The following is a 23,118-nucleotide window of genomic DNA, read 5'->3' on the forward strand; positions in this document are numbered from 1 at the left end:
CCACAGAAAATGGTGATGGTGGTGTGGCCTGCTGGCAAGGTTGAGGCCAGGTGGCCGGCTGATGCTTGTTGTCCTTGTGCTAAGCATGTGGGCTGCTCTTGGGTACAGCGTGCACAGGCGTTCCCGAGGGCTCCCAGTAACAGCCTAGTGAGGTCCAGAGCCGAGCGCGTGCCTGCTCAGCCCAGGGCTTCCTCTCCGATGTCTCTGCAGCTCCTCTCTGCTTGTCTTGGAGAGAGTTGAGGAGGGGTTTCATCTAAGATGTTGGTGATGCCCATGGCCCTCACAGGCGAGGTACCCTGTTATGTGCCAGAAATTGTGGTCTGTGGACTATGGGGGATATCCAGCCCCATAACAGATGATCTACAACTCTGGGAAAGAGAGTCCAGCGGCTACATTTCAATGCACGTGGGCAGTCCGAAGGTAACGGAAGCATCCACTAATATGTCCATGTAACTCAACAGGATGCTGTCCCACATTTGTGCGACCAGTAAACTGAGAGAAGCCGGCTTCAGGTCGTGGTGCATTTATTACTTTCTCCCTACCCCCACAGCAGAGAGCAGAAAGCCACATGACAGGTGGAAACCCTGGTCTCCTTAAGTGGCTTCAAATTGAAGCTCACTTCTATCAGACAGACGCCAACCCCCATGCCGCCTCTTCAGCTTCCTTGACATTTTGATGAATTCTGTCTGTTTCAGGGAAATAGTGGAGCACATGGTCCAGCACTTTAAGACCCAGATCTTCGGGGACCGGAAGCCAGTGTTCGATGGAAGGAAGAACCTGTACACTGCCATGCCCCTTCCAATCGGCAGGGACAAGGTGAGGCTACAAGTGCCATGGCCGAGTGCAGGTGGTGCGGTGAGATTCAGACATGCCCCAGGGTTACTTCTCTGATGTTGTATAAAATCACTTCATCTGGCAGGCCAGGGAAGCTGCTGTGTGTGGGCCTCACCATGAGGTGTGTGCTGAGGTGTGCAGTGAGGCTGGTCAGATAGAGAACACACTCCCCAGTGCAGCCCACAGAGCAGCAGACGCAGCCTGTGTGTGTGGTGTGTGCGTGTGCGTGTGTGTTGCTGGCAGCGTAACAGAGCGGTGTGCTGCAGCAGCCTCTGCAGTGAGGAGGGGGAAGATGAGTCAGGTTGGCCGCGGTGGCTGTAGAAAACAGTTACCTTCCCTTATTATTTTTGCCCTTATCTTCGCTTTATTTAAAAAGTAATAAAGCTTCTGTCCAGACCTTGACATGTCTGAGAATGATGGGCCCGGCACATTTTCTGCAGGCCTGAAGACGTTTGTGTTGCTAAGTGACCAAAAGCCTTGGCTCCTCTGTGCCTGTCCGCATTCCCAGTGGAGCCAGGTGGTCTTGGTACCTGGTGGCTCTGCTCCGTGTCACCATGCTGACAGGAATGCGCTATGTTAAGGGCAGAGAGAGGGGCCGATGACTACCCAGCTCCCTGGGCCATATTCTGATCTCGCTTTTCCCAGTCACAAGTGGCACGTGGCTTGTCACTGCCACTCCAGGATAGGGTGATGGGCAGAGGGTTCTGAGTTGGAGGGAATCCCAGGACTGGGTGTAAATGAGCTGAGCAGGCTCTCCCTGGCAAATTAACATGCTGTGAATTGGAGATTTATTGATCTTAAGGTTTTGTGTTTAATTTACACATTTGTTTTTGTTTAAAGCTCTATAAGAAAGAAAAGCATAAGGAGTTTATTCACAGTTTTGTTGGTACAGATTTATAATTAGACACTGGGAGGAGCCTGAGGAGAGGCGTCCTGAAGGAGGGATGGTACGTCTCTGATGCTCAGATGCAGACACACAGTCATATGAGCTACCAGCTCAAACTGTAGTGAAAACAGATGTAGCCTGTATGCCTCTTCTCGTAACGGGACCTGACACAGTCCCTGCCCCCGCCGCCAGCCTGACATCCCCCACAGAGTGGAGCAGCTGGGACAGGCAGCCCCGCCTCTCCTGTATGTGGGACACCTTGGGACTCAGCTGCAGTGTGATCCACTGCGGGTCCGGAGGCTTTGTGTGTTCTCTGCTCTCACATTGTGGTGTGAGTAGCAAGGCTTGCAGAGCTCCAGCCCACTGCCCAAGACATATGAGCCCTCCGCAGGTATGGTAGGTGCGTTATTGCCTGTTTGTGTTAGCCTGCACACAGCACTTGGAGGCGCACGGTTCCTTCTGACTTAATCCTAGACCTCGACAGTGCTTTCCTATGACTCTGGAGCCCCAGAGAACTTGGGAACCTCTCAGCTAACGTGGGGATTTCCCTCCTGTCTGAGCCCATCACAAATATTTTTCTTTCTTTTACTACCAGCAAAGCTTTCTCTCTCTTTTTGTCATCTGTAGCAAGAAAGGACTCTCCTTGAGTTCATTAGCTTAGCATCTACCTAGTGGCTCAGTGGGGACCGTGGTACCTGCCATGGGTGTACATCAGTGTCCACGTCACATCACCTCTCCAAGGTGCAGCCCTCTCCAGAACTCACCTCTCCTGTTGGTGTCTACCTCGCTGCTGGCCTATGCGGAAAGAAAGCAGCAATTCCTTAGGGCTGAGAGTACTTGCACCTGCCAGCCCCGTGGTCTCACTTTGAGATGGCACAGAACTGGAAAGTTATACCATTTCCTCTAAAGTTGGTACTGAAGTCCCCAGTCTTCTTTCACTCGATGCATTACCCTCAGCTGTGTCCAGCTGTGCCTTCTCTTGCCAGCTGCCTGGGGGTTTTGCAGCTTCTGAGCTGCTGCCTCCCAGGCCAGGGAGAGTTAAGTGTCCCCTTCTTAGATGGAAATTACGGCTGAGACCCAGCTCATGGGAGCCCCTGAGAAGCCTACATACACCCACCCTTGTGTCTCTGCCTTCACCTGCCAGGGCATTTCTGGGTCCCTGGCACACTTCACAAATGCACTGGTTTTGATGCAGGTGTTTGTAGGGCTACTGTTGCAGTTGACTTTCTGTTGCTGATAAGCACTGTGACCAAGAAAACTTGGAGGGGAAGGGGTTTACTTGGCTCACATGTCCTGATGTCTTAGTTAGGGTTTTATTGCTGTGACATGACACCATGACTATGGCCACTTTTATAAAGAAAAACATTTAATTGTGTGGCTGGCTTACCGTTTCAGAGGGTTTAGCCCATTATCGTCACGTTGAGAAGTGTGGTGGGGTGCAGGCAGGTACGATGTTGGAGAGGGAGAGGAGAGTTCTACATCCTGATCCTAAGGCAACAGAAGGAGACTGCTACCCGAGGCCTAGCTGGAGCATAGGAGGCCTCAAAGCCTACCCCAAGAGAAGTCAGGGAAGGAAGTCAAAGCAAGAACAGAGGTGTGGGCTGAAGCGTAGGCGTGGAAGAATCATCCTTTACTGGCTTGTTTCCCGTGGCGTCTGCAACCCAGACCTACCGGCTTAATTGTGGCACTGCCCACAATGGGCTGAGCCCTCCAGTATCGATCATTAGTCAAGAAAACCTCCTACATATTTGCCTACAGGCCAGTCTGGTGGAGGTACTTAGCTGAGGATCTTTTCTTCCCAGGTGACATTAGCTTGTGTCAGTGTGACAAGAAGAGTGGACCCCTTGCCAACCTGACACATAAAAACATCACTCTTAAACCATGACTCTTTCCTGTTTATCACACAGAGGTCGTATAAATACCCCTACATAAAATAGAACCTTAAAAACCCTGCCATGGTAGTGCACACTTTTAATCCCAGCATTTGGGAGGCAGAGGCAGGCAAGTCTCTGAGTTTTAGGCCAGCCTGTTCTACAGAAAGAGTTCCAGGATGCCAAGAGCTACACAGTGAGACTCTGGTTCTAAAAAAACAAAACAGAAGTTCACAGTCTTTAAAAAAATATCCGAAGTCTCTTAACTGGATTTTCCTGTAAAATTAAAAACAAGTTAAATACTTTGTTATTGAGAACAAGAAGAACCAGGGTGTAAAAGCAGTCCCACTGGAGGATGAGCAAGGGAAACATGAGTTCCAGTCAAGGCTATGGAGTGAGAGCCTGTCTCATAAGAAAAGCTCAGTGCCCAGTGTCTGGATTACTCATGGTCTTCTGGAGTCTGCAGGATTTGGGCAGTGCCACTTCTGGATCTGACCCCACACTCCCCCTGCTACTGCCTGTGATGGTCATCCCCCCGTCCTGACAGCTCCAATGTGATGGGGTCTCCACTGCAGATGAGGCCACACTTTACCAATGGCCTCCTGCACTTTCTTCAGGGACTCTGACCCAGCCTTTTGGTATCAAGTCTCAGCTGCATTCTATGACCCTTTCAATCCTGGGGTCTCCACTGCAACTGAGGCTGCACCCTCACTAATGACCCCTCTTCAGAAATTCTAAGCCTGCCATGTGGTGCCAAGCCTCAGCTTCTCTCCATGACTCCTTCAGTTCTTCAGCTTTCGTGCCATCAAAGCTAGTACCGTGTGGAGGATATAAATATTACCATGTTTCAGCTTTAATTGGCAGTGTTAGGTCCCTCTAGACCACTGCTTTTGTGTGCTGACCCGAAGGAAATACTCAGAGACTATTTCATATCAGTGATACTGGTCTTTTACTAATTACAGCTGATCAGCATCAATTGTCCCTATAAAACACAAAAGGTTCACTAACATCGACTCTTAATTCAAATACATCACACCAATGCCTCTGATGGTGTTTGCTTCCCACTACATTTCACAAGCCAAGCTTCTGTTGTCTGCACTACTCTCAACATTCTTTTCTTTCAAGCTCCCTTAACAACAGCTCGTTAGGCTCTGCGCACTGCTAGCCTGACGTTCCAGACGCTTCCACAACCTTCCAGAAGAACAACATGGTCAGGCCTAGCGCAGCAACACCCCACTTCTGATACCAAGTTTTGTTGCTGGGATAAAAACAAAAGCAGGTTGGGGTTGGGGAGGGCTTATTTGACTTAAAGGTTACAGGACGTTATTGAGAGAAGACAAGTGAGGAGCCTCGGGGGGAACTAAAGCAGGGACCATAGAAGAACATGGATCACTGGCTTTCTCAGTTTGCTTTTTCTATATAATCCAGAACCACCCCTCAAGAAGTTCCACTCAGAGTGGGCTGGGCCCTCCTTCGAGAATGCTCACAGGCCAGTCTGACAAAGGGAATTCCTCACTTGAGGCTCCCACTTCTCGGGTGGTTCTAGTTCTGTCCAATCGACAAGCAAAAAAACTTCTCAAGCACAGGCAAGTGACTTGTTTTCCCAGACGATTTCTATGCAAAGTCACAGTGGCTCCCTGGGCACATTGAAACAGAACGTGACCTGCACGTCCCTGTCAGACAAGGATGCATGGCACCAAGCCCTGCAGCTGTCCCTCTGGCCTGTCAGCATAGTGGTTGTGACGCCAGACACCTGCTGGTGCTGCCGCTCCTTCTGTGGGGAGGGGGGCATGTGGCCCCATAGCTGAGGACAGGGAAACCTTGAAGACACAGCTGCTTCTGTGTGTTCACAACATCCCCCAAACACTGTTTCTTTGTGTCTGGGTGCAGCTTTCTTCTCCCTTTGTTTCTTAGTGGTGTGCTGTACCAAAACGCACACAATTTTTTTCTCAATTTGATTTCCTTCTGGCAAGGGTGTCTGTAGCGCTCATTTTAAAACACTTTTTTACTTGGGGTGTTTAGGCCTCTACTTCCCATCAATGGCCCAACCCTAGGTAGGAGAGAAAAGGTTAGTGGGGAGAGGGGACACAGACCCCTTTACTTCTCCTGGCTATACCATTCTCCATGAACCACAGACGCAGCCAGCAGTTTCCTCTAAGCTGCTGTGCTCTGAAGCGTTTCTCTCTGTCTAACCGCTCCGAATTGCCACACTGTCCGTCTGTCTCTGGTCTCTCCAAACTGCCATTCACCACACTCTGTCTTTCTGGGCTGTCATATTTATATCATCAGAGCCCTAGGCTACACCCCTCTCCTTGCCTCATGTGGCAGGCTGTTAGCAGCTGTCAAAGATCATGCCCCGAGTGAGACAACTATCAGCTGTGGGCAAACTAAAGCCCGACTGAAATCCTACACTTGGGATTAAAAAAAAACATTTATATAACATAACTGAGTTTACAAAGAAAATGAAACTTCCATTAGAGATGTCCAAGCAAGATCCGCACGGATCAGTGTATATGTCCTCAGAGGCTGAGTCTAGCCAGTTTACCATCTTTCCTACATAGACTGGGGCTATGTGATGTACCAGACATACTTGGGTTCTGGACACACATCTGGGTTGGTTTCCCTATGAGTACTGTCATTGGCCATCCTAAACCCCAGTCCCCTTTCTGCCTATTTCTGGCCCTGGGGCCTTGGGCTTTTTTCAGCTCAGTGTCTGGTGATACTTATAGGGTGAGGTGAACCAGTCTCCCTGCTGTAAGTTTTGGGTACTTAAGGATAAAATATTCCAGAAACATGGGCACGTGTCAACCGCAGATAACAAAGCAGGGTTTCTCTGGGTAGCCTTGGCTGTCCTGGACTTGCTCTGTAGACCAGGCTGGCCTCAAACTCACAGAGATCCATCCACCTGTCTCTGCCTCCTAGTGCTGGGATTACAGGTGCGCACCACTGCTCCTGGCAACAAAGCCATTTTGATCTTTACCTATGCAATGGTGTATGAGCCACAGTCATGATGCAGTGTTGTAGGCACAACTGAGATCCGACAGTGGACATTAAGTTATGGGTAGATTGAATAACTGTTCGAGTCATGAATGCCCTGTGTGCTGAGGATTGAGCTGAATACACTTCTGACCACTTTTGGACAAGTACATTTCTGTCCAGTATGCTGGCCCCCAGCCTCACACAGTTGTGTGATTGCACATTTGTTGAAAGGAGATAAAGCTGAGCCCGGGGAGGTGGCTCATTTGGTAAAGTGCTTGTCACAAAAACATGGGGACCTGAGTTCTGCCCTCAGCAGCGGGTGCAGAGCTGAGCAGCCTAGCCTAACCAGCCGGCCCCCGGTTCAAAGAAAGGCTGAACCTGTAAACTGGAAGGCAGTTGAGGAGGCCTTTGGCCTCCACACAGTTGCACCGCTGCACACACACAAAAGTAAGATAAAAATTTTAATTTCTTGTGCTTTGGGGGAGGAAATGACCTTCGTGCTTCGGTTTGACAGGTGGAACTGGAGGTCACACTGCCAGGAGAAGGTAAAGATCGCATCTTCAAGGTCTCCATCAAGTGGGTGTCGTGCGTGAGCTTGCAGGCGCTACACGATGCACTTTCGGGGCGGCTGCCCAGCGTCCCTTTCGAGACGATCCAGGCCTTGGACGTTGTCATGAGGCACTTGCCATCCATGAGGTGAGGGCCTAAGCTGGGTGGGGGAAAGGGCTACAAGCTGAAGCGGAGTGTTCTCAGAAAGATTGAGATCTTGACCAAGGAAGGGAGGAGCCAGTGTTGCTGGCCTCACATGTGCAGGCTGTGGGGCAAACAGTCAGAGATGGAAGAAGATAACGTTAGAGTCATCACCAGTGGCCCTGCCTGAGTGTAGAAGGTTCACCTCTGGCTGTGAGCTCACAGGGCCACACTTGGACACCACATTGACCATCCACATCATGCTTGGTTGAGTGCCTGTCCTTGCGAGACCTTGCCACAGCTCTTATGACATTTGCTATACCTAACAAAGGGCGGTACAGATCGTTTCAATGATTTGTCCTTTTTCCTCTTGCTAGAGGATGTGTTGCACTGACTAGAACATGGGACCAAGCCCACGGAGCCACGTCTGAACTTGGCTCTCACACAAAGCACACAGTAGAACCTCAGAAATGGTGGAAATTGACTAAGGAGATCAGAAGTGAGCAGCAGAAAAAAAAAAAAAAAAAACTCGTCTGGGCTTAGGCCGTGGGATTGACCCCTCTCTGCTCTGGAGAAAATTGGATGTTCCTTTGGCTCCCCAACTACACATTAGGCATCGAGGAGACTATGTCCCAGAGCCAGCTGTCACTCTGGCAGGGCCCTGGCATGTCTATCACTGCCAAGAAGTATTGAGGGGAGGGAGGCAGGTAGGCACAGAAATAGCCCAAAATGGAGATTAACAAGATCTTGTCTATGGTTCAAAAACAAACCGGTATTTTTAATTTGTGTGGCCATGCCTTGTGTGTGTGTTTGTGTGTGTGTGTGTGTGTGTGTGTGTGTGTGTGTGTAGGTCAGAGGATAACTTAGGAGTCAGTTTCCTCTTTCCTCCATGTGGATCCTAGGAATGGTACTGGTTCATCAGGCTTGTCTATAAGCACCCTTTACCCTCTGAGCTACTTCACTGGCCACATTGTCTAATGTTTAGTTGAGCAGCAGGAATTCCTATGGTTTCTTCCTCCTGAATTCCTTTGAATTGTTTACACTCATTTTTACGATCAGGAGATGGTAAGATGCAACAGGATTAACAAGCACAGGCAGGAAGTAAGAAGGACACACTTGATGATTTCATTAACAAACAGTGCCCCCTGTACCTCGGCTGAAGAGTGTCCTCCCTTTGGCATCCTGAGTGGTGGCACATCCCACGTGTCCAGTAGTCTATAGCCGAGGGTGCAGAGAGAGTGTGTTTGCCATGGCTGGGCAGCCTGCAGCTCAGGTCATCTGTGTGCACAGCTCAGCATGTAGGCTCTGCAAACAGGAAGCTGTCCAGTGTCCCGTACAGACTGCTGGACGGTGTAAGCCCACAGGGACGCCGCTTACACGGTGTGGATGCAGACCAGAGCTCCATAGAGTGAAATTCACAGAAGAAAGCCTAGAATGTCGGAGTGTAGCTGTGGCTGCTGGGATGACTGGGGGAGAGACATGGAGTCAGCGTGGCCCTTCCTGGCTGAGTGTCTGACAGGGGAGGGCTTGCCCCTGTTGCAGGTACACCCCTGTTGGCCGTTCCTTCTTCACTGCATCTGAAGGCTGTTCCAACCCTCTGGGTGGGGGCCGAGAAGTGTGGTTTGGCTTCCATCAGTCCGTCCGACCTTCTCTTTGGAAAATGATGCTGAATATCGATGGTAAGGAAAGCCCACGGGCTTTAATGCAGGGTGGAGGGGGCCCATGCAGCTCCCGCTGCAGTGGGCGGAGGAGCCCAGAGGCTCATCGCCGTCTGTAGCAGGGCTCTGGTGTGGCACCAGCCTGGTGTCTGAGGTAGTTCCTAGTTGGATATCAAGGACCTTGGAGTGTTCCATCCCCAGGGACCCTTGAGGCAGCCTGGAGAGCTGCCTCTACCAGGCCCTTTGCACTGCTAGAGCACCCGAGGTGTGGGGTTGGGGCTACAACCCTCACTTTCTTCCCATGTTTCCTGATTACTCATTGCTGTCTGTACTAAGGAAAGGGCACCATTTGGTGCCAATGGCTGACCACTGCCTAGTGATCTTCCATCCTTAGGGCTATATTAGCCCTGTCCTTGCTGTGACAGGTACCTAGAAGAAACCATTTATAGCACTAAAGATTTGCTTAGGGTTTCAAAGGCCTCAGGCCACAGTAAGCTGATGCTGTCATCCTGAAGAAAACACCATGACACAGCGGCTGTGACACAGCATAGCTGCTTATCACATGGTAGCTGGGAAGCAAGGAGATAGAAGGGGGTCGGGGTAAGGGGCCTTCCTGAGAGCACATCTCCAGGAAGCTAAGCTCTTCCTCGGGTCAGGACCTTCATCTGAGTTCTTACAACCCCCAAGACATACCATTCAATTGTGATTCCATCAACAGACTAATCCGTTGTTTGGTTCAGAGCCCCCACAACCTAGTTAGCTTTCAACGTTAGGGACACTGTACCCCCCCCCCCCCATTGTTCCTCCTGCTTCAGAAGACTCAGGGTCATACTCTGTAGTCCTCTTCCCGCTGCCAGAGACCGACAGCCAGGAAGAGGCAAGTTCTTACAACAGCCCCAGGAAGGCCCACAGGTCACACCTTGCTCAGATGTGCATTGATTGTCAAAGAACTACATGAAAGGAAAACCTCAGGAATGCCTCTTGCTGAAGGTAGCCAGAAAACCTGACGGGATCTGACATCCTGGATGTCCCCTGTCAGGCCAGACTTTTCAAGACCTCAGTAATCTCCTTGAGTGACTTCTTCAGACCCAGCCAATCCTTTACCATTGCCTTTGGCTAGAGGAAGCATGGAACCCCTGGGGCCAGTCCCTCCCTTGGAGTATGGAGCCCTGGGCATATTTGGACATTGGTTTTCTCATCACAAAGGGCCAGGACTCACTCCAAACAGGAGAAGCAAGGTCGGGTCTCCTGAGCTACTGAGTAGTCACAGGAATTACTCCAGATGCCGCCATCGAACGTTCTTGTCTGACTCTTTCTTCTCCTGCATATAGTGTCAGCAACAGCATTTTACAAGGCACAGCCAGTGATCGAGTTTGTTTGTGAAGTTTTGGATTTTAAAAGTATTGAAGAACAACAAAAACCTCTGACAGATTCCCAAAGGGTAAAGTTTACCAAAGAAATCAAAGGTAAAGAACCACTCTGCACGGCAGGCCAGGGGCCAGCCCCACCCCTACCTCCAAAGTCTCCGCCCATGCATGTGTGGGTTCTTGTTCCACCTCCAAAGGGGGAGGTGGGAGCTGTGGGAAGAGTAAGCCACCAGGCACACTGACTCTGACATAGCCGGAACCCATGCACAGAGGGCCCCTGGCTCTAATGAGCACAACCGCATGGGAGGAGCCTGGGTGTCCTGTCTGAGCCACAGACGATAGGTCTCAGAGAAGGGTTGTAGTGGCGCCCACATCGCTGGGCTGAATTTTGCCGGCAGAAGGGATCTCTGGAGGAGGTGGATCCAGCAAGGTGGGTGTAGATGCCCCCATTTCTTAGTCCTCAGCTCTAGAACCCCATGGCTTCGTCTGTGGCCGAAGCTGCAAGTGTGGAAACCTACTGTAGAGTGTGGCTTGGACTGTAAGCACATGGCAAGAGTAGCTCTGATGCCTGCTGTTTGTCACCAGGTCTAAAGGTGGAGATAACGCACTGTGGTCAGATGAAGAGGAAGTACCGTGTCTGCAATGTGACCCGGCGGCCTGCCAGTCACCAAACGTAAGGCGGCCAAACAGCCAACCCTCAGCCAACCCGCATTTCAAACTTAGGCCTGCCCTAGGCACTCAGCTTCCCAGACACCGGAAGCCACGGGACTGTCCTGATGGGGCAGCTACCTCTGTGCCTCACACACGCTCTGCTCTAAAAAATGAACTCCACAGGCTGGAGAAATGACTCAGTGGTTAAGAGCGTGTCTTGCTCTTGGCGGAGGACAAAGTTCGATTCCCAGCACCCATGTTGGGCAGCTTACAACCTCTTCTAGCTCCAGCTCTAGCGGCCTCTTACGTACTCCCCTGGTACCCGCACCTGCATGAATCTCCCCCCCACACACACACATACACACACACACACACATAATTTAAAATACAGTAAGTTCAGTGTTTTTTAAAATTTTATATCTTTATTTTTATTGTATGAATGTTTTGCCTGCATGTATGTCCACCACGCATGTATATGGTCCCTGTAGAGGTTAGATGAGGGTATTAGCTCCTCTGGAACGGGAAATACAGGTGACTGTGAGCCACTGTACGAGTGCTGGGAATCAAACCTAGGTCCTCTGCAAGAGCAGCCATTGCAAGAGCAGCCATTGCTCTGAGCCATCATCTCTCCAGCCCCCATTTTGTTTTGTTTTTAAGACAGGGATTCATTACGTCGACCAAGCTGGCCTGGAACTACTCACAAAGATGGATTTGCTTACAGGGTACTGGGATTTAAGGCATATGCCATGATGTGCAAAATAATTTACCAAAAAAAAAAAAAAGGTGGGAGTTGGAGGGATGGCTCAATGGTAAAGAATACAGGCTGCTCTTCTAGAGGTTCTGGGTTCAATTCCTAACATGGCAACTCACAACTGTCTATAATTGTGGTCCCATGGGATCCCGTGCCTTTTTCTGCTGTAGAGACATACATGCAGATAATACACCCGGATGGATGGATGGGTAAGAGCAAACAAATATAATTCCCCAACATATGCACAGGGGAACAGAGGAAGCAGCCTTAACAGTGTTGGCTGTCTGCTGTGTTGCTTTGCTTAGGTCTGGGAGGAGCAGTGACACCTGTGGCACCATTCTGCCCCTTGGCACAGCTGACTAGCCCTGCTGACTGGAGTAGTTAAGTGGCCAGTCGTGCTGTCGTTTGTCTAGTGGCAAGAACACAATTGACTGTGTGTTTAGGAGAAAACTGACAAGCGTCGGCACTGTGCCCTGTTCTGGATCTATTGTACCTAGTGAGAACTTGCTGGCTTATTTCATTCACAGAAAACACTGTTGCTAGGGTGCCAAGGTGTCTGCTCCTCATGGAACAGCAGGGTTTGATGGACTAGATGCGTGTTCTGTCACCTGCCCGTTGGACAAGGGGTGGCAGATTACCTGGCAGTCTGGACAGAGCAGAGGAATCTGCTCAAGAAGACTGGGCCAGATGGCCTGTCCCACCTGGGAGCTGTCCTTCCCCTGCGTGTGGTACATAGCTCACCTCCCCTATTTAATGTCTTAGTTATCACTCCTTGCTTCAGTCCTACAAGGAAACCCTAGATTTAAGACCAGCCTGCTTTTATCTGGGAATTTCTTCTCACCGCTGGGAGCCAAGGGTACAGGAGTTACTTAGTCACCATGGTCTGCTGGGAAGCATCAGACCTTTCTGGATTCATCTTTCTGTGTTCAATAGAAATTGTGATTAGTGCCTTTCTAAGACGCGTGGGTAGTTGATATTTGCCAGTAGGCATAGGCAGCCTGAGAGGTGAAGACCTCTAGAATAGTTCAGGAGATGCTTGAAGGATTTGCTTCCCACACAACACAGATGCTTGGCCTTCCGGAGGAGTATGGGAGCTCCGGTGTCCAGGGGGCCTGCAATGTTCTTGCCTGAATCACCTCTTTCACAGGTTCCCACTGCAGCAGGAGAGTGGGCAGACAGTGGAGTGTACCGTGGCTCAGTACTTCAAGGACAGGCACAAGCTGGTTCTGCGCTACCCCCACCTCCCGTGTTTACAAGTTGGACAGGAGCAGAAACACACCTACCTTCCCCTGGAGGCAAGTCTGCGCTGACTACACCCTGACTGGGGAGGAGAAGCTGGAATCCAGCTGGGCTTCCCTGGTGCTCTAGGACTGGGCTAATTTGTGGCATTGTTGAGATTTGCCTCCCTTTGTGTGTATTCCTTCTCTCAAAATGGCGTAAGATTAGCAGCTGAGATGGAATTACCCGCCCCCCTGTTTCTTAGATGTGATCTCACTGCATAGCCCTGGCTAGCCTCAGAGATCCTACCTCCTTCCACCTTGTGAGTTCTGGGATGATTAGTGTCTTCCTTAAGATTTGTGTTGCTTAAGGACCAAAAACAAGTTGAGGAGGGAAGGCTTTATTTCATTTACTCTTCTATATCACTGTTCACCAGGAAGAGGACCTCAGCAGAAACCTAGAGGTAGAACTGACATAGAAGCTGTGGAGGGGTGCTGCTTACTGGTTTGATTCCTATGGCTTGTTCAAACTGCTTTCGTATGGAGTCCGGGACCACTGGTCTGGGGGGTGACATCACCCATAATGCCTTGGGCCTTTCCCATCTTTCACTAATTAAGAAAATACTATACAGGCTTGCCTAGAGCCTCAGTTTATGGAGGCATTTCCTCAGTTGAGGTACCCTCTCCCCAGGTGGGCATCATATCAGCCAGCACAACAGATGTGAGCCCTTACTATGCCCAGCTCAATTTCACAATTCTAAATATTGTCCCTTGCGCCCAGCAGAGTACCACCAAAGCTTAAGGATGTATGTCTTTCATGGCAGGTGTACCTAGAAGTTCTGTTGTGAGTGGTGGGTTTGGGGGCAGGCCTACCACTAGCCAGGGCTCTGGCTTGGGTGCTGAGCCTCTGAAAACTCCCTTCCCACTACCCTTAGAAACGTGCACAACTCATGTGTTGAATTGTGTGGGTCTTTTTTGTAGGTCTGTAACATAGTCGCTGGACAGAGATGTATAAAGAAATTAACAGACAATCAGACCTCAACCATGATCAGAGCAACTGCCAGGTCAGCACCGGACCGTCAAGAGGAGATCAGCAAATTGGTGAGCACTGGGTCCTCAGGTTCCTCCAAGATAGGGCACCATGGCAAGGACATCAACCCCCCAGCACACATTTCTGTACTTTGAGCAGAGATGGGCCCTGGAGGGACCAGGACCTCCACTGACTCATTTCCCTATTTTTTTTTCTTCCTCAAGATGCGAAGTGCAAGTTTCAATACAGACCCATATGTTCGTGAATTTGGAATCATGGTCAAGGATGAGATGACAGATGTGACCGGGCGGGTTCTGCAGCCCCCCTCTATCCTCTACGGGGGCAGGGTAGGTGCAAATGGATGGCATGTGGAGTGTGAGTGTGTGTGTGTGTGTGCGCGCGTGTGTGTGCGCGCGTGTGTGTGCGCACGCGCACGCGGTGCAGGGAGGACAGCCATGTGTGTTTGTAACCATTATAAACCCTGGACACGGCAGATGGCTCCCAAGAGCTGCACTCATTGGACCCCACGCATGACAAAGACTAAAGGTTTGCACATTGCTTTCGGTGTTTCCAAGTCTTCTCTCATCAAAACTTCACTTTCTTCTTCAGAGGATTTTGAGATGGAATTGAAAATGTCTGACTCTATTCACCTCCATCTATTTATCTGTCCATTATTGATGCTTTCCCATTCATTTATCTGAGTGCAGCCCATTCACCCATCCACCCACCTACCTATCCATTCTTTGCTCCTCCATTCATGCCTTCCCATCATCTGTCCATCTCACCCCGCTCAACTTCATCCATGTACCCATCCTTTCATGCCGTTATCTGTCCAGCTCTACTAATTTCATCATTCCCATCTACTTACTTATTCACCCCTTGTATCCACCAGTTCATATTGGTCCAGCCATCCATTCATTTCTCATGTAGCTTGCCACCTTCCAATCGGCACCCCCCATTCTGCACGCGTGTGGGGGTTACTTACAGGGCTAGTTAAGGGATGCTAGAGAGGTGGAGAGCAACAGCCATGGTCTGGTGCTCTAGGAGTTAAGTGCTGGTGGGGAGGACCAGCAGCAAGAATGTTTCCATTTGTTTCCTCACTCTGAAGCACTCTCTTTCTCTATTTGCAGAACAAAGCGATTGCTACCCCTGTCCAGGGCGTGTGGGACATGAGAAACAAGCAGTTCCACACAGGCATCGAGATCAAGGTGTGGGCGATTGCCTGCTTCGCACCCCAGCGCCAGTGTACTGAAGTTCATCTGAAGTAAGCCTGCTCGAGACCTCCGTGTCCCCAGATGGGGGTCATTGGGGTCCTGAGATCAGTGGTGGGCAGCCTTTCTCTAACCCTTGCCTGGGGTGACTCCTAGGACATGAGATGTGAAGAGGCCAGACTAGGTGTGAGGGAAAGCAGTGCTCTCACCTGAGCACTGAGTCTAAAACAAAAGCCAGGGCGAGCGGTGCCATTTCAGTGGTAGAGCACTTGGCCAGCCGCTCAGGCTTCTGGGCTTTAGTGTGGAAAAACAAAAGGTAGAATAAAAGTACAGGCAGAGTGGACGTGGAAGCAGGAACCTATAGTCACAGCCACCCAGGAGGCCGATGGCAAAGTTTTCTTGGTCCTAGACTTCTTTTGTTGTTATTTGTGTCTTTTTTTTTTCAAGATTGATTGATTGATTGATTGATTGATTGATTATGTAGGTGAGTGCTCTGTACAGATGTACACCTGCAGGCCATAAGAAGGTATCCAATCCCAGTATAGATGGTTGTGAGCCTGCATTTTTTTATTGACCACTATCCCTCGGTTTTCTGTGGGCATGTGTGCACTCACCCTGTTCATGGGTTACTAATAGAGCTTTGATATCTGGCTTTGTCTGAGATTTAATTCTAGCATGACATGGTCCCTACCCCCAAACTGAGCCTCTGGAGGCTAAGACTGTGGAATGCTGAGTGGGACAGGGTGACGCCATCCTGGCCTATCAAAAACAAATTTAAAACTTAATTTGTTTTTTTTTAGACAGAGCCACATGTGTTCCAGGCTAGCCTCGAACTGTAGCCCCTCCTGCCTCTCCCAAATGCTGACATTGCAGTCATGCAATGAAATACCCGTGTGGGGGATCAAACCTTTTGCTTGCTGGGCAAGCACTGTCAACTGAGCTGGATTCTCAGTCCCGAAGAAATTCAACGTGCCTTTCTATTGTTCATTTTGCTTTTGCTAAAACTGTATTCAGAGCCCCTGGTTGATGACTTCCTTACCATATGCTGTACATCTTAGCAAAGTGGCCTTTTCCCTCAGGTCCTTCACAGAGCAACTGAGGAAGATCTCAAGAGACGCCGGGATGCCTATCCAGGGTCAGCCCTGCTTCTGTAAATACGCACAGGGCGCCGACAGCGTGGAGCCCATGTTCCGTCACCTGAAGAACACATATGCCGGCCTGCAGCTGGTGGTGGTCATCCTGCCTGGCAAAACTCCTGTATATGGTAGGTGGCTGCTGTCTGCAGCCTTCAGGGAGCTGAGGGGCTTCCAGTGGGTGTGGGTTGCCTGTTCCGCTTGGTGTTTACTGAATGAAATGATTGGCTCTTGCCCATTCCTGAGCCTAAGGGGGGGGTGGGGTCTGGGCTTCTTGGTGGTTGTTATGAGTCGAGGTCTGTCCTCTCTGGCCCCAGACAGACTACAGACGCATGCTTCTCCCCTGCAAGTTCAGAGAAGTGTTTGGACTCAATGAGTATTGCTCCTGGAGTCCTGGTTTCTGGAGCCAGCCCTAGGAGCAGCCCTGGGCACAGTGACCAGCTGCTTCAGGAAGGAATCTGGGGATGGAGGAACGTGGCTCGTTGTGGCTCTTTGATGCTTGTTCTGTGTTTGCCAAAGGTTTTGAGGAGGCCATTGATTGTATTTTTAGCTACCTAGGCATTTGCTCAACATGGGGTGTCATTTCTGCTGAGGAATGACAAGGCTTCAGTTACAGCCAGATTCTGCTCACCCCACCCTGGGCCCTGGATTACAAATGGGTGGTATGAGATGCACCTCCAGCTTCCCATGCTGAGGGAGACAGGCACAGGTGCCTGGCAGTTTTACAGCGGGTTTCAGCCAGGAGCTCTGCCCCTCCATCTGCCAGCATCTTCCATAGGTGCCCTGGTGCAGCTGCCGTGGCTGAACACTGCACCAGTGCAATCCAAGAGAGGGCAGAAGACAGCTGCTTCTCTTTAGGAGCTGTGACATGTGCACCTCTGCTCCGCAGCGGAAGTCAAGCGTGTGGGAGACACAGTGCTGGGGATGGCCACTCAGTGCGTCCAGATGAAGAACGTGCAGAGGACCACGCCACAGACCCTATCCAATCTCTGCTTAAAGATCAACGTCAAACTGGGAGGCGTCAACAACATCCTGCTGCCCCAGGGCAGGTGAGGTGGCCACACCTGGCACGCAGACCGGCTGGTCGTTAGAGAAGTGCTCACATTTAGTTCATGCGGGCGTAAGTCCCAGGCCCCTGAGAACCAGGCTCCTAGGGGGTAGGCAGTGTTGTGACTGGGCTCTCTGATCGTTCAAGGCTAGTGCAGAGCTCACTGCCACCCCGCTCCTTGTGCCAGAACCAGCAGTCTCCTCTGAAGAGTTGTGAGAGGGAGTGAGATGGAGCTGGGTCAGGAAATGGGCCTCCAAACTCTTGTTACGTGGTGGTCTCTGGAGCGTTGCTGCAATGCAGGCTTCTGTATTTCCCACTCTTCTCACGCAAGGCTGGTAGCTGACTGCCAGGGTCAGAGCACTTGACTGGAAGTTCCCTGTAGGAGCCGCTATTGTTCCTGTGCCAAGTGCTGGCTGCCGGCATGCCCCGTAGGGATAAGGGATGTGGATGTGGAACTGTGTCGTCGTCTTCCTCATCTGCCTCCCGAGGCTGATGTGACCCTGGGTGATAGAGGGCAAGGACAGTGGGCCTATGATGGAGGCAAAAGATGAGAGTGACCACAATAATAACCTCGGTTGAGGACACTGTCATAAGGACCATGGGAGTGATGGGCAGGCCTGTGTTTTGGGCGACTGATTGTGACTCCATGTGAAGTGTACTTGGGAAGCCTCTGGTGCCAGTCTATGCCAGGCTGAAGTGAGGGACAGGCAGAATGAGGAGCCCCGATTGTTTTGGAGATGGAAATAGGTGGACTAGATTGAAGGGGAAAAAAGACTTGTCTCACACTCTCGGTCTAGTTAGTGTCAAAGACAGGACCCTCATGAAAAAGGAGTGGCTCTGGCTGGGGAGCGGGGCTCTGGCCTGTATCAGGTGGTAAGGAGAGCCCCTTGTCAGAGCGCAGGAGCCATGAGGCTGGATGAGCACCCTTGAGTGAACGGCAAGGAGATCTGAGCTCTGTGCTCAGGGTACAGTTCAGGGACACTGGTAATAGAAAGAACAGGCAAGGAAGGGAGGCAGCCATGAAAGTGTGTCTTGCATCAGAATATGCCAATGAGCCACACTGAGTGGCCTAATCATTGGACTCAGGGACGCTCCATGTCACTGGAGACCTTGAAAGAGGAATCTTGTTGCCATGGCAGCACAGAGTTAAGAGGAGCCTGGGAGGCGGCGGCGGGCTGGGCTCATAGGAACCGCTGCTGAGCTACAGATTAGAGAAAGCTGAGGGCAGGTGTGGCTTGGACTGTGGCGGGTGAATCATACCCACCCACGGCCGCTGCCCAGCTGTACCTGGGGGCCTGGTGGTGGCAGGGCAGTTGTTAGGATCTGTGTTTTACCGCCCAGCTCCTGCCTTCCTCCCAGCAGAGGAGAATGAGGGGACCCTGGCATCTTGAGTTGGTTACCAAGACTACAGTGCCATAATCTGTGTGTCTTAGAAGTGCCACTCTATTGCCCACATGGCACGCTGGGGTTGGCCACCCAAAGGCTATTTAAACTGTGGGCTGGCTTTCCCCAGGGTCAGATGATTGTTCAAGGTTCCTGAATAAACTGCATTGAAAAAAAAAAAAAAGAAATGCCACCCTAAGTCTGAGGCTGGGTTCAGGTCCCCTGCAGACAGTTGGAACCATAGTGGAGATTGAGGGGACAGGTGTCCTCCTCTCCCTGGAAAGGGCACGTGGATACACATGCTGAACACTTAGGAAGTGCTTCCGTTCTTACATGGTTATGTCCTGAGTGGGTGCTGGGTAAATGTCCAGAGGAACTGCCGTGGTCACCTTATGGCTCTCCACTGTACCTGACTTTGATTGGGAGGTGACAGTGTGAAATAGACACCCTCCCCTTGGAGTGCCCGACTCTTTGCACAACTGTGATGTCACCTCAGATAGAGATGTGTTACTCTCGACCTAGGGTCTCACACACAGAATATTGTCTGAACTCATTGAGGTGGGGGCAGGAAGATCTCTTTAAAACTGCCCATGTTAGTGGTAGGGTTACCTCCCAGAGACATAGCGTCCCAAGCCTGGGCCTCAAACACCCACTTTCTTGTAGGCCTCCAGTGTTCCAGCAGCCTGTCATCTTTCTGGGAGCTGATGTCACCCACCCACCAGCTGGTGATGGGAAGAAGCCTTCGATTGCTGCCGTGAGTGTCCACACTTCCCTCTGCCTTCTCTGCCCTTGTCATGTTGCTGGGGTGGAGGAGAAAACAGAACACCCCGGGCCCTCAAGTGTCTGGTCTGTTTGCAGTGGTGTGCTAGGAGAAAGACATGAAGGTTACTAACCTGCTTGGTTTGTCTGATCATGATCTAATGGCAAATAGGTGATGGGGGTGACTGAGGAGGTCACAGGTGTGTGGGCTGCCACCTTTCCTGTTGTCTGTGGCACCTCTGGGGGGAACATTACCTCTGAGCCCTTCGATGTGGCCTTGGCTGACTACTGAGCAACCACTCCCTCTGCCTGCTGTGGATTTGTAATAAGTGTTCTTTGGCCTTTTGGAGTGCAGAGTGCAAAGGCTGTCTGTTCTCTTACCACTGCTCTAGTCAGAGAATACAGAGTTCTAGAGCCAGGGTGGCTGCGGGTATGAAAGAAAACAATTCTTTTGGATCATTTGTCTGAACGGATCCTGTCCCCTCAAATGCCTTCCTACACCATCAGTGCCTCAGAGAAGGGCTCACCTGGGGAATGGAGCCGAAAGGCCCTGTGCATAGCAGCCGGCATATGGGTGCTGCCTCGGTTAGAGTGGGATCCAGCACCCCTCACCCAGCATGGCGGCGGCAGCCTCACACCCAGCTGAGCCTCATCCTCAAGCCTCTGCTTTTATCTCTGCTGTTTCTCTCCTGCAATTAAGCTCAATCTTTCTGGGCTTTTTCACGTGTACTGTTGTCAGCCTAGGATTGTGAAAGGATATGAGGTCCTTGCTCAGTGCCTGGCATACGGTTGGTGCCAACATGACTTAACGCCATTGTTTAATTTGTCTTAAAGAGTGGGGCATGGGATATGATATTGGATGGGACACCATTCCACCTTCCAGACAAAGGAGCCCCCTTTTGTATCATGTGTGCTGTGCATAGCTATCGGGTGTGGCTTTCAGGTGGTGTCCAGCGTCTCCAGTGTCAGAAAGGATCCACACAGCCAAATGGCTTGGGGTCTGGCCCAGGCCTTTTGCCACGTTGATCTCTACTTGCTCACCATTAGTTTGTTCCTCTCCCCACCTCCACCCCCACCCCCACCACTGTGTTCAGGTCCTCTGCGTAGGCTTTGGAGGCTTAGGCAAGTATATTCATATTAGTCAGGATTTTCTAAAGGAATAGCACACACATAATTAGAGGATGTACTCTTATGACAGAAAGGCCAAGAATAATCAGTAGCTGCTCAGTCTTCAAGACTGGATGTCTCTGTGGTCCCAGTTTGGTGCTGGAGTCCAGATCTCCTGAGTCTGAGTTGGAATCTGCCTATAGCAACAAAGTAGACAAAACTTGCCAACAAGAGTTTGGGCAAGCAGGCAAAAAGCAGAAGGCTGCCACTGGAAGTTGTGGCTCAGATTTTGGGTGGGTCTTTCCACCGCTGATGATCCAATCCACAAAATCCCTCACAGGCATACCCAGCTGCTTTGGTTTAAGTTGAGTCCAGATGTAGGTGAGCTGACAAACAGGAGCTGGCATCGGAGCAAGGCTTACCAAATTCTCCTCCTATTGAGCGCACAGCTCTCAATAGGAGGAGGTTTCTGTTGGCGTTGACATTTCTAGTTATTCCAAATAGTTCTGGGTCTTTCTTTTCACATGGTGTGAGAGGGAAACTATGCTTGAGAGAATCTGTAGCCCCAAGCAGAGCCAGAACAAGGAGACTGGGAAGCCTATAGACACTGCTCTGTAAGCTTTTCAGGGGAGATATAGGTCACCTGCTGCCCAGACACACAGGGCCCTTTCCTTTATGCTTTACGGTATAAGGAAGTGTTTTCCCCAGCCTAGAATGTGCAGGGCCTAGCTGTAGCTGGGTGGTGTGCCTTTTGTCCTCTGACCTCAGAACCCTGGAAGCATCATGGTTTCTGCTCTGGCTCTCTGGTTTGCTCCTTTCCATGACCCCTCAATCAGAGCTGTGACCTTCCTAGGGACCAAAGTCTGGCCATGCTGAGTTTTTGATGTGCATGTGACACTTTGGAGAGGTGTTTTTGCTCTTGAAAAACTAGAGGCACCCTCAACTGCTTTCTTTGCGCAGATAATTCAACCACCATATAGACTCAGTTTTGCCTTTTCTTGTGTTCCGTGGGGCAAGGGTCCCGTTTTTAGAAGGTGCTTAGAACTTTCTGCTTTGAGGGCCGCTGTGAGAAGACACTTCTCCACAGGCCAGGCTCCAGCTGGACCCTAGAAGAGGGACCACTCACTGGAGGCCTTGCCGCCTGCTGACTGTGTGTCCCGCAGGTCGTGGGCAGCATGGACGCACACCCCAACCGCTACTGCGCCACCGTGCGCGTACAGCAGCACCGCCAGGAGATCATCCAGGACCTGGCTGCCATGGTGCGGGAGCTGCTCATTCAGTTCTATAAATCCACGCGCTTCAAGCCCACCCGGATCATCTTCTACCGAGATGGCGTCTCCGAGGGCCAGTTCCAGCAGGTTGGCCGCACGGCACTGTCTTCTCGGCTTCTGTCCGTTGGCTGGTCATAGTTTAGAGGACAGGTCATGGTGCGGAGGGGTGTCGTTTGGTTTCAGGGCGGCTCATGGTGGGGGAAGGCAGAAGTGGAGTTTCAGATTCACGTTCGGGCAGTAGAGACCTGGGTGAGTGTGGCGAGAGGCTCAGTCAGGGGCTCTGAAAGCAGACTTAGAACCGTGTTGTGTGACCTGGGCTGTTCTTCGATCTGACGCGCCTACCTTATTCGTAGTCTGGAGGCATGCGACACGGTACATGCACATTTGCCTTCTCGTTTAGGACGGAGGCTGCAGCCTTTTCTCTCTAGAACAAATCCTCCTGGCTCCAGGGGGCTATCTGCCTCGATTCTTTCTGGTCAAGCCTCTAGTGCTATATTCTGTAAGAACCTTGGTGACAGCTTCCACAATGTTCTCCCGTGAGCTGGAGCCCTGTCTCAGAACCTCCTGGGTTCCCAATCCGTCTAGTACTCCTCCCTTGAGGTTGGATTTAACCTTGCCAGCTCCACCCTGCAGAGAATACCAGAAATCCCTTCAACTAAATTGTTGCACTGGCATTCTAGAAATAACGTTTTGAAACATTGTAAACTGTTTGGCTCAGGCCGTTAAATCTGAGGGGGTCAGGCATGGTAGCACACACCTCCAATCCTGGCACTCAGGAGGCAGAGGGAGGGAAACACTGTCTTGACAACCAAAGTCCACTATTCCTGGTCCTTGTGCACCAAAGTCTTCACATGAGGCTGTCAGGGCAGGTCCCACAGTTGACGGGTGGAAGGGATGAGGGTTGCTGAGTGCCGAGCGATGGCTGAGCTCAGACAGGAGCCAGTATCTGCTCCATTTGTCTTTCCTGTCCCCTCAGTCAGCAAGCCAGTAGCAAACGGCTCTGCTGTCCATGCCAATAAGTCTTCATAGTGCTGTTTTATGAGCATTGGGAACGTTATGGATTCCAAGCTAAGCAGCTTTGTGTACTTCATAATCTTAACAATAGAAAACGTGTCTGTGGGACACTTTCCTATTTCTGTTTGATGTAGGAGGGCTCAGTTTACTCTGGGCAGCACCATCCCTAGAGAGGTGGACCTGGGCTGTATGGCAAAGCTAGCTGAGGTGGGTGTATTGGTGCAGGCCTTTAATCCTAGTCCTGGGGAGGCAGAAGCA

At 50.9% G+C, this 23,118-nt stretch overlaps 1 protein-coding gene across 1 annotated transcript in view; it reads left to right on the forward strand.

Annotated features, from left to right (window-relative positions):
- The window catches only part of Ago2 (argonaute RISC catalytic component 2), an 82,371-nt gene that overhangs the window by 42,466 nt on the left and 16,787 nt on the right, over positions 1 to 23,118 (forward strand). The window contains exons 3-15 of the mRNA XM_021629060.2: positions 696 to 816; positions 7,085 to 7,266; positions 8,803 to 8,939; positions 10,250 to 10,384; positions 10,871 to 10,958; positions 12,835 to 12,982; positions 13,886 to 14,005; positions 14,159 to 14,281; positions 15,065 to 15,198; positions 16,225 to 16,409; positions 17,168 to 17,327; positions 19,373 to 19,463; positions 21,739 to 21,933. Coding sequence (XP_021484735.1) covers positions 696 to 816; positions 7,085 to 7,266; positions 8,803 to 8,939; positions 10,250 to 10,384; positions 10,871 to 10,958; positions 12,835 to 12,982; positions 13,886 to 14,005; positions 14,159 to 14,281; positions 15,065 to 15,198; positions 16,225 to 16,409; positions 17,168 to 17,327; positions 19,373 to 19,463; positions 21,739 to 21,933 — 1,819 coding nt within the window. The remainder of the gene's footprint in view (positions 1 to 695; positions 817 to 7,084; positions 7,267 to 8,802; positions 8,940 to 10,249; positions 10,385 to 10,870; positions 10,959 to 12,834; positions 12,983 to 13,885; positions 14,006 to 14,158; positions 14,282 to 15,064; positions 15,199 to 16,224; positions 16,410 to 17,167; positions 17,328 to 19,372; positions 19,464 to 21,738; positions 21,934 to 23,118) is intronic.

Source organism: Meriones unguiculatus, chromosome 8 (assembly GCF_030254825.1).
Source record: "Meriones unguiculatus strain TT.TT164.6M chromosome 8, Bangor_MerUng_6.1, whole genome shotgun sequence".
Taxonomy (NCBI): Eukaryota; Metazoa; Chordata; class Mammalia; order Rodentia; family Muridae; genus Meriones; species Meriones unguiculatus.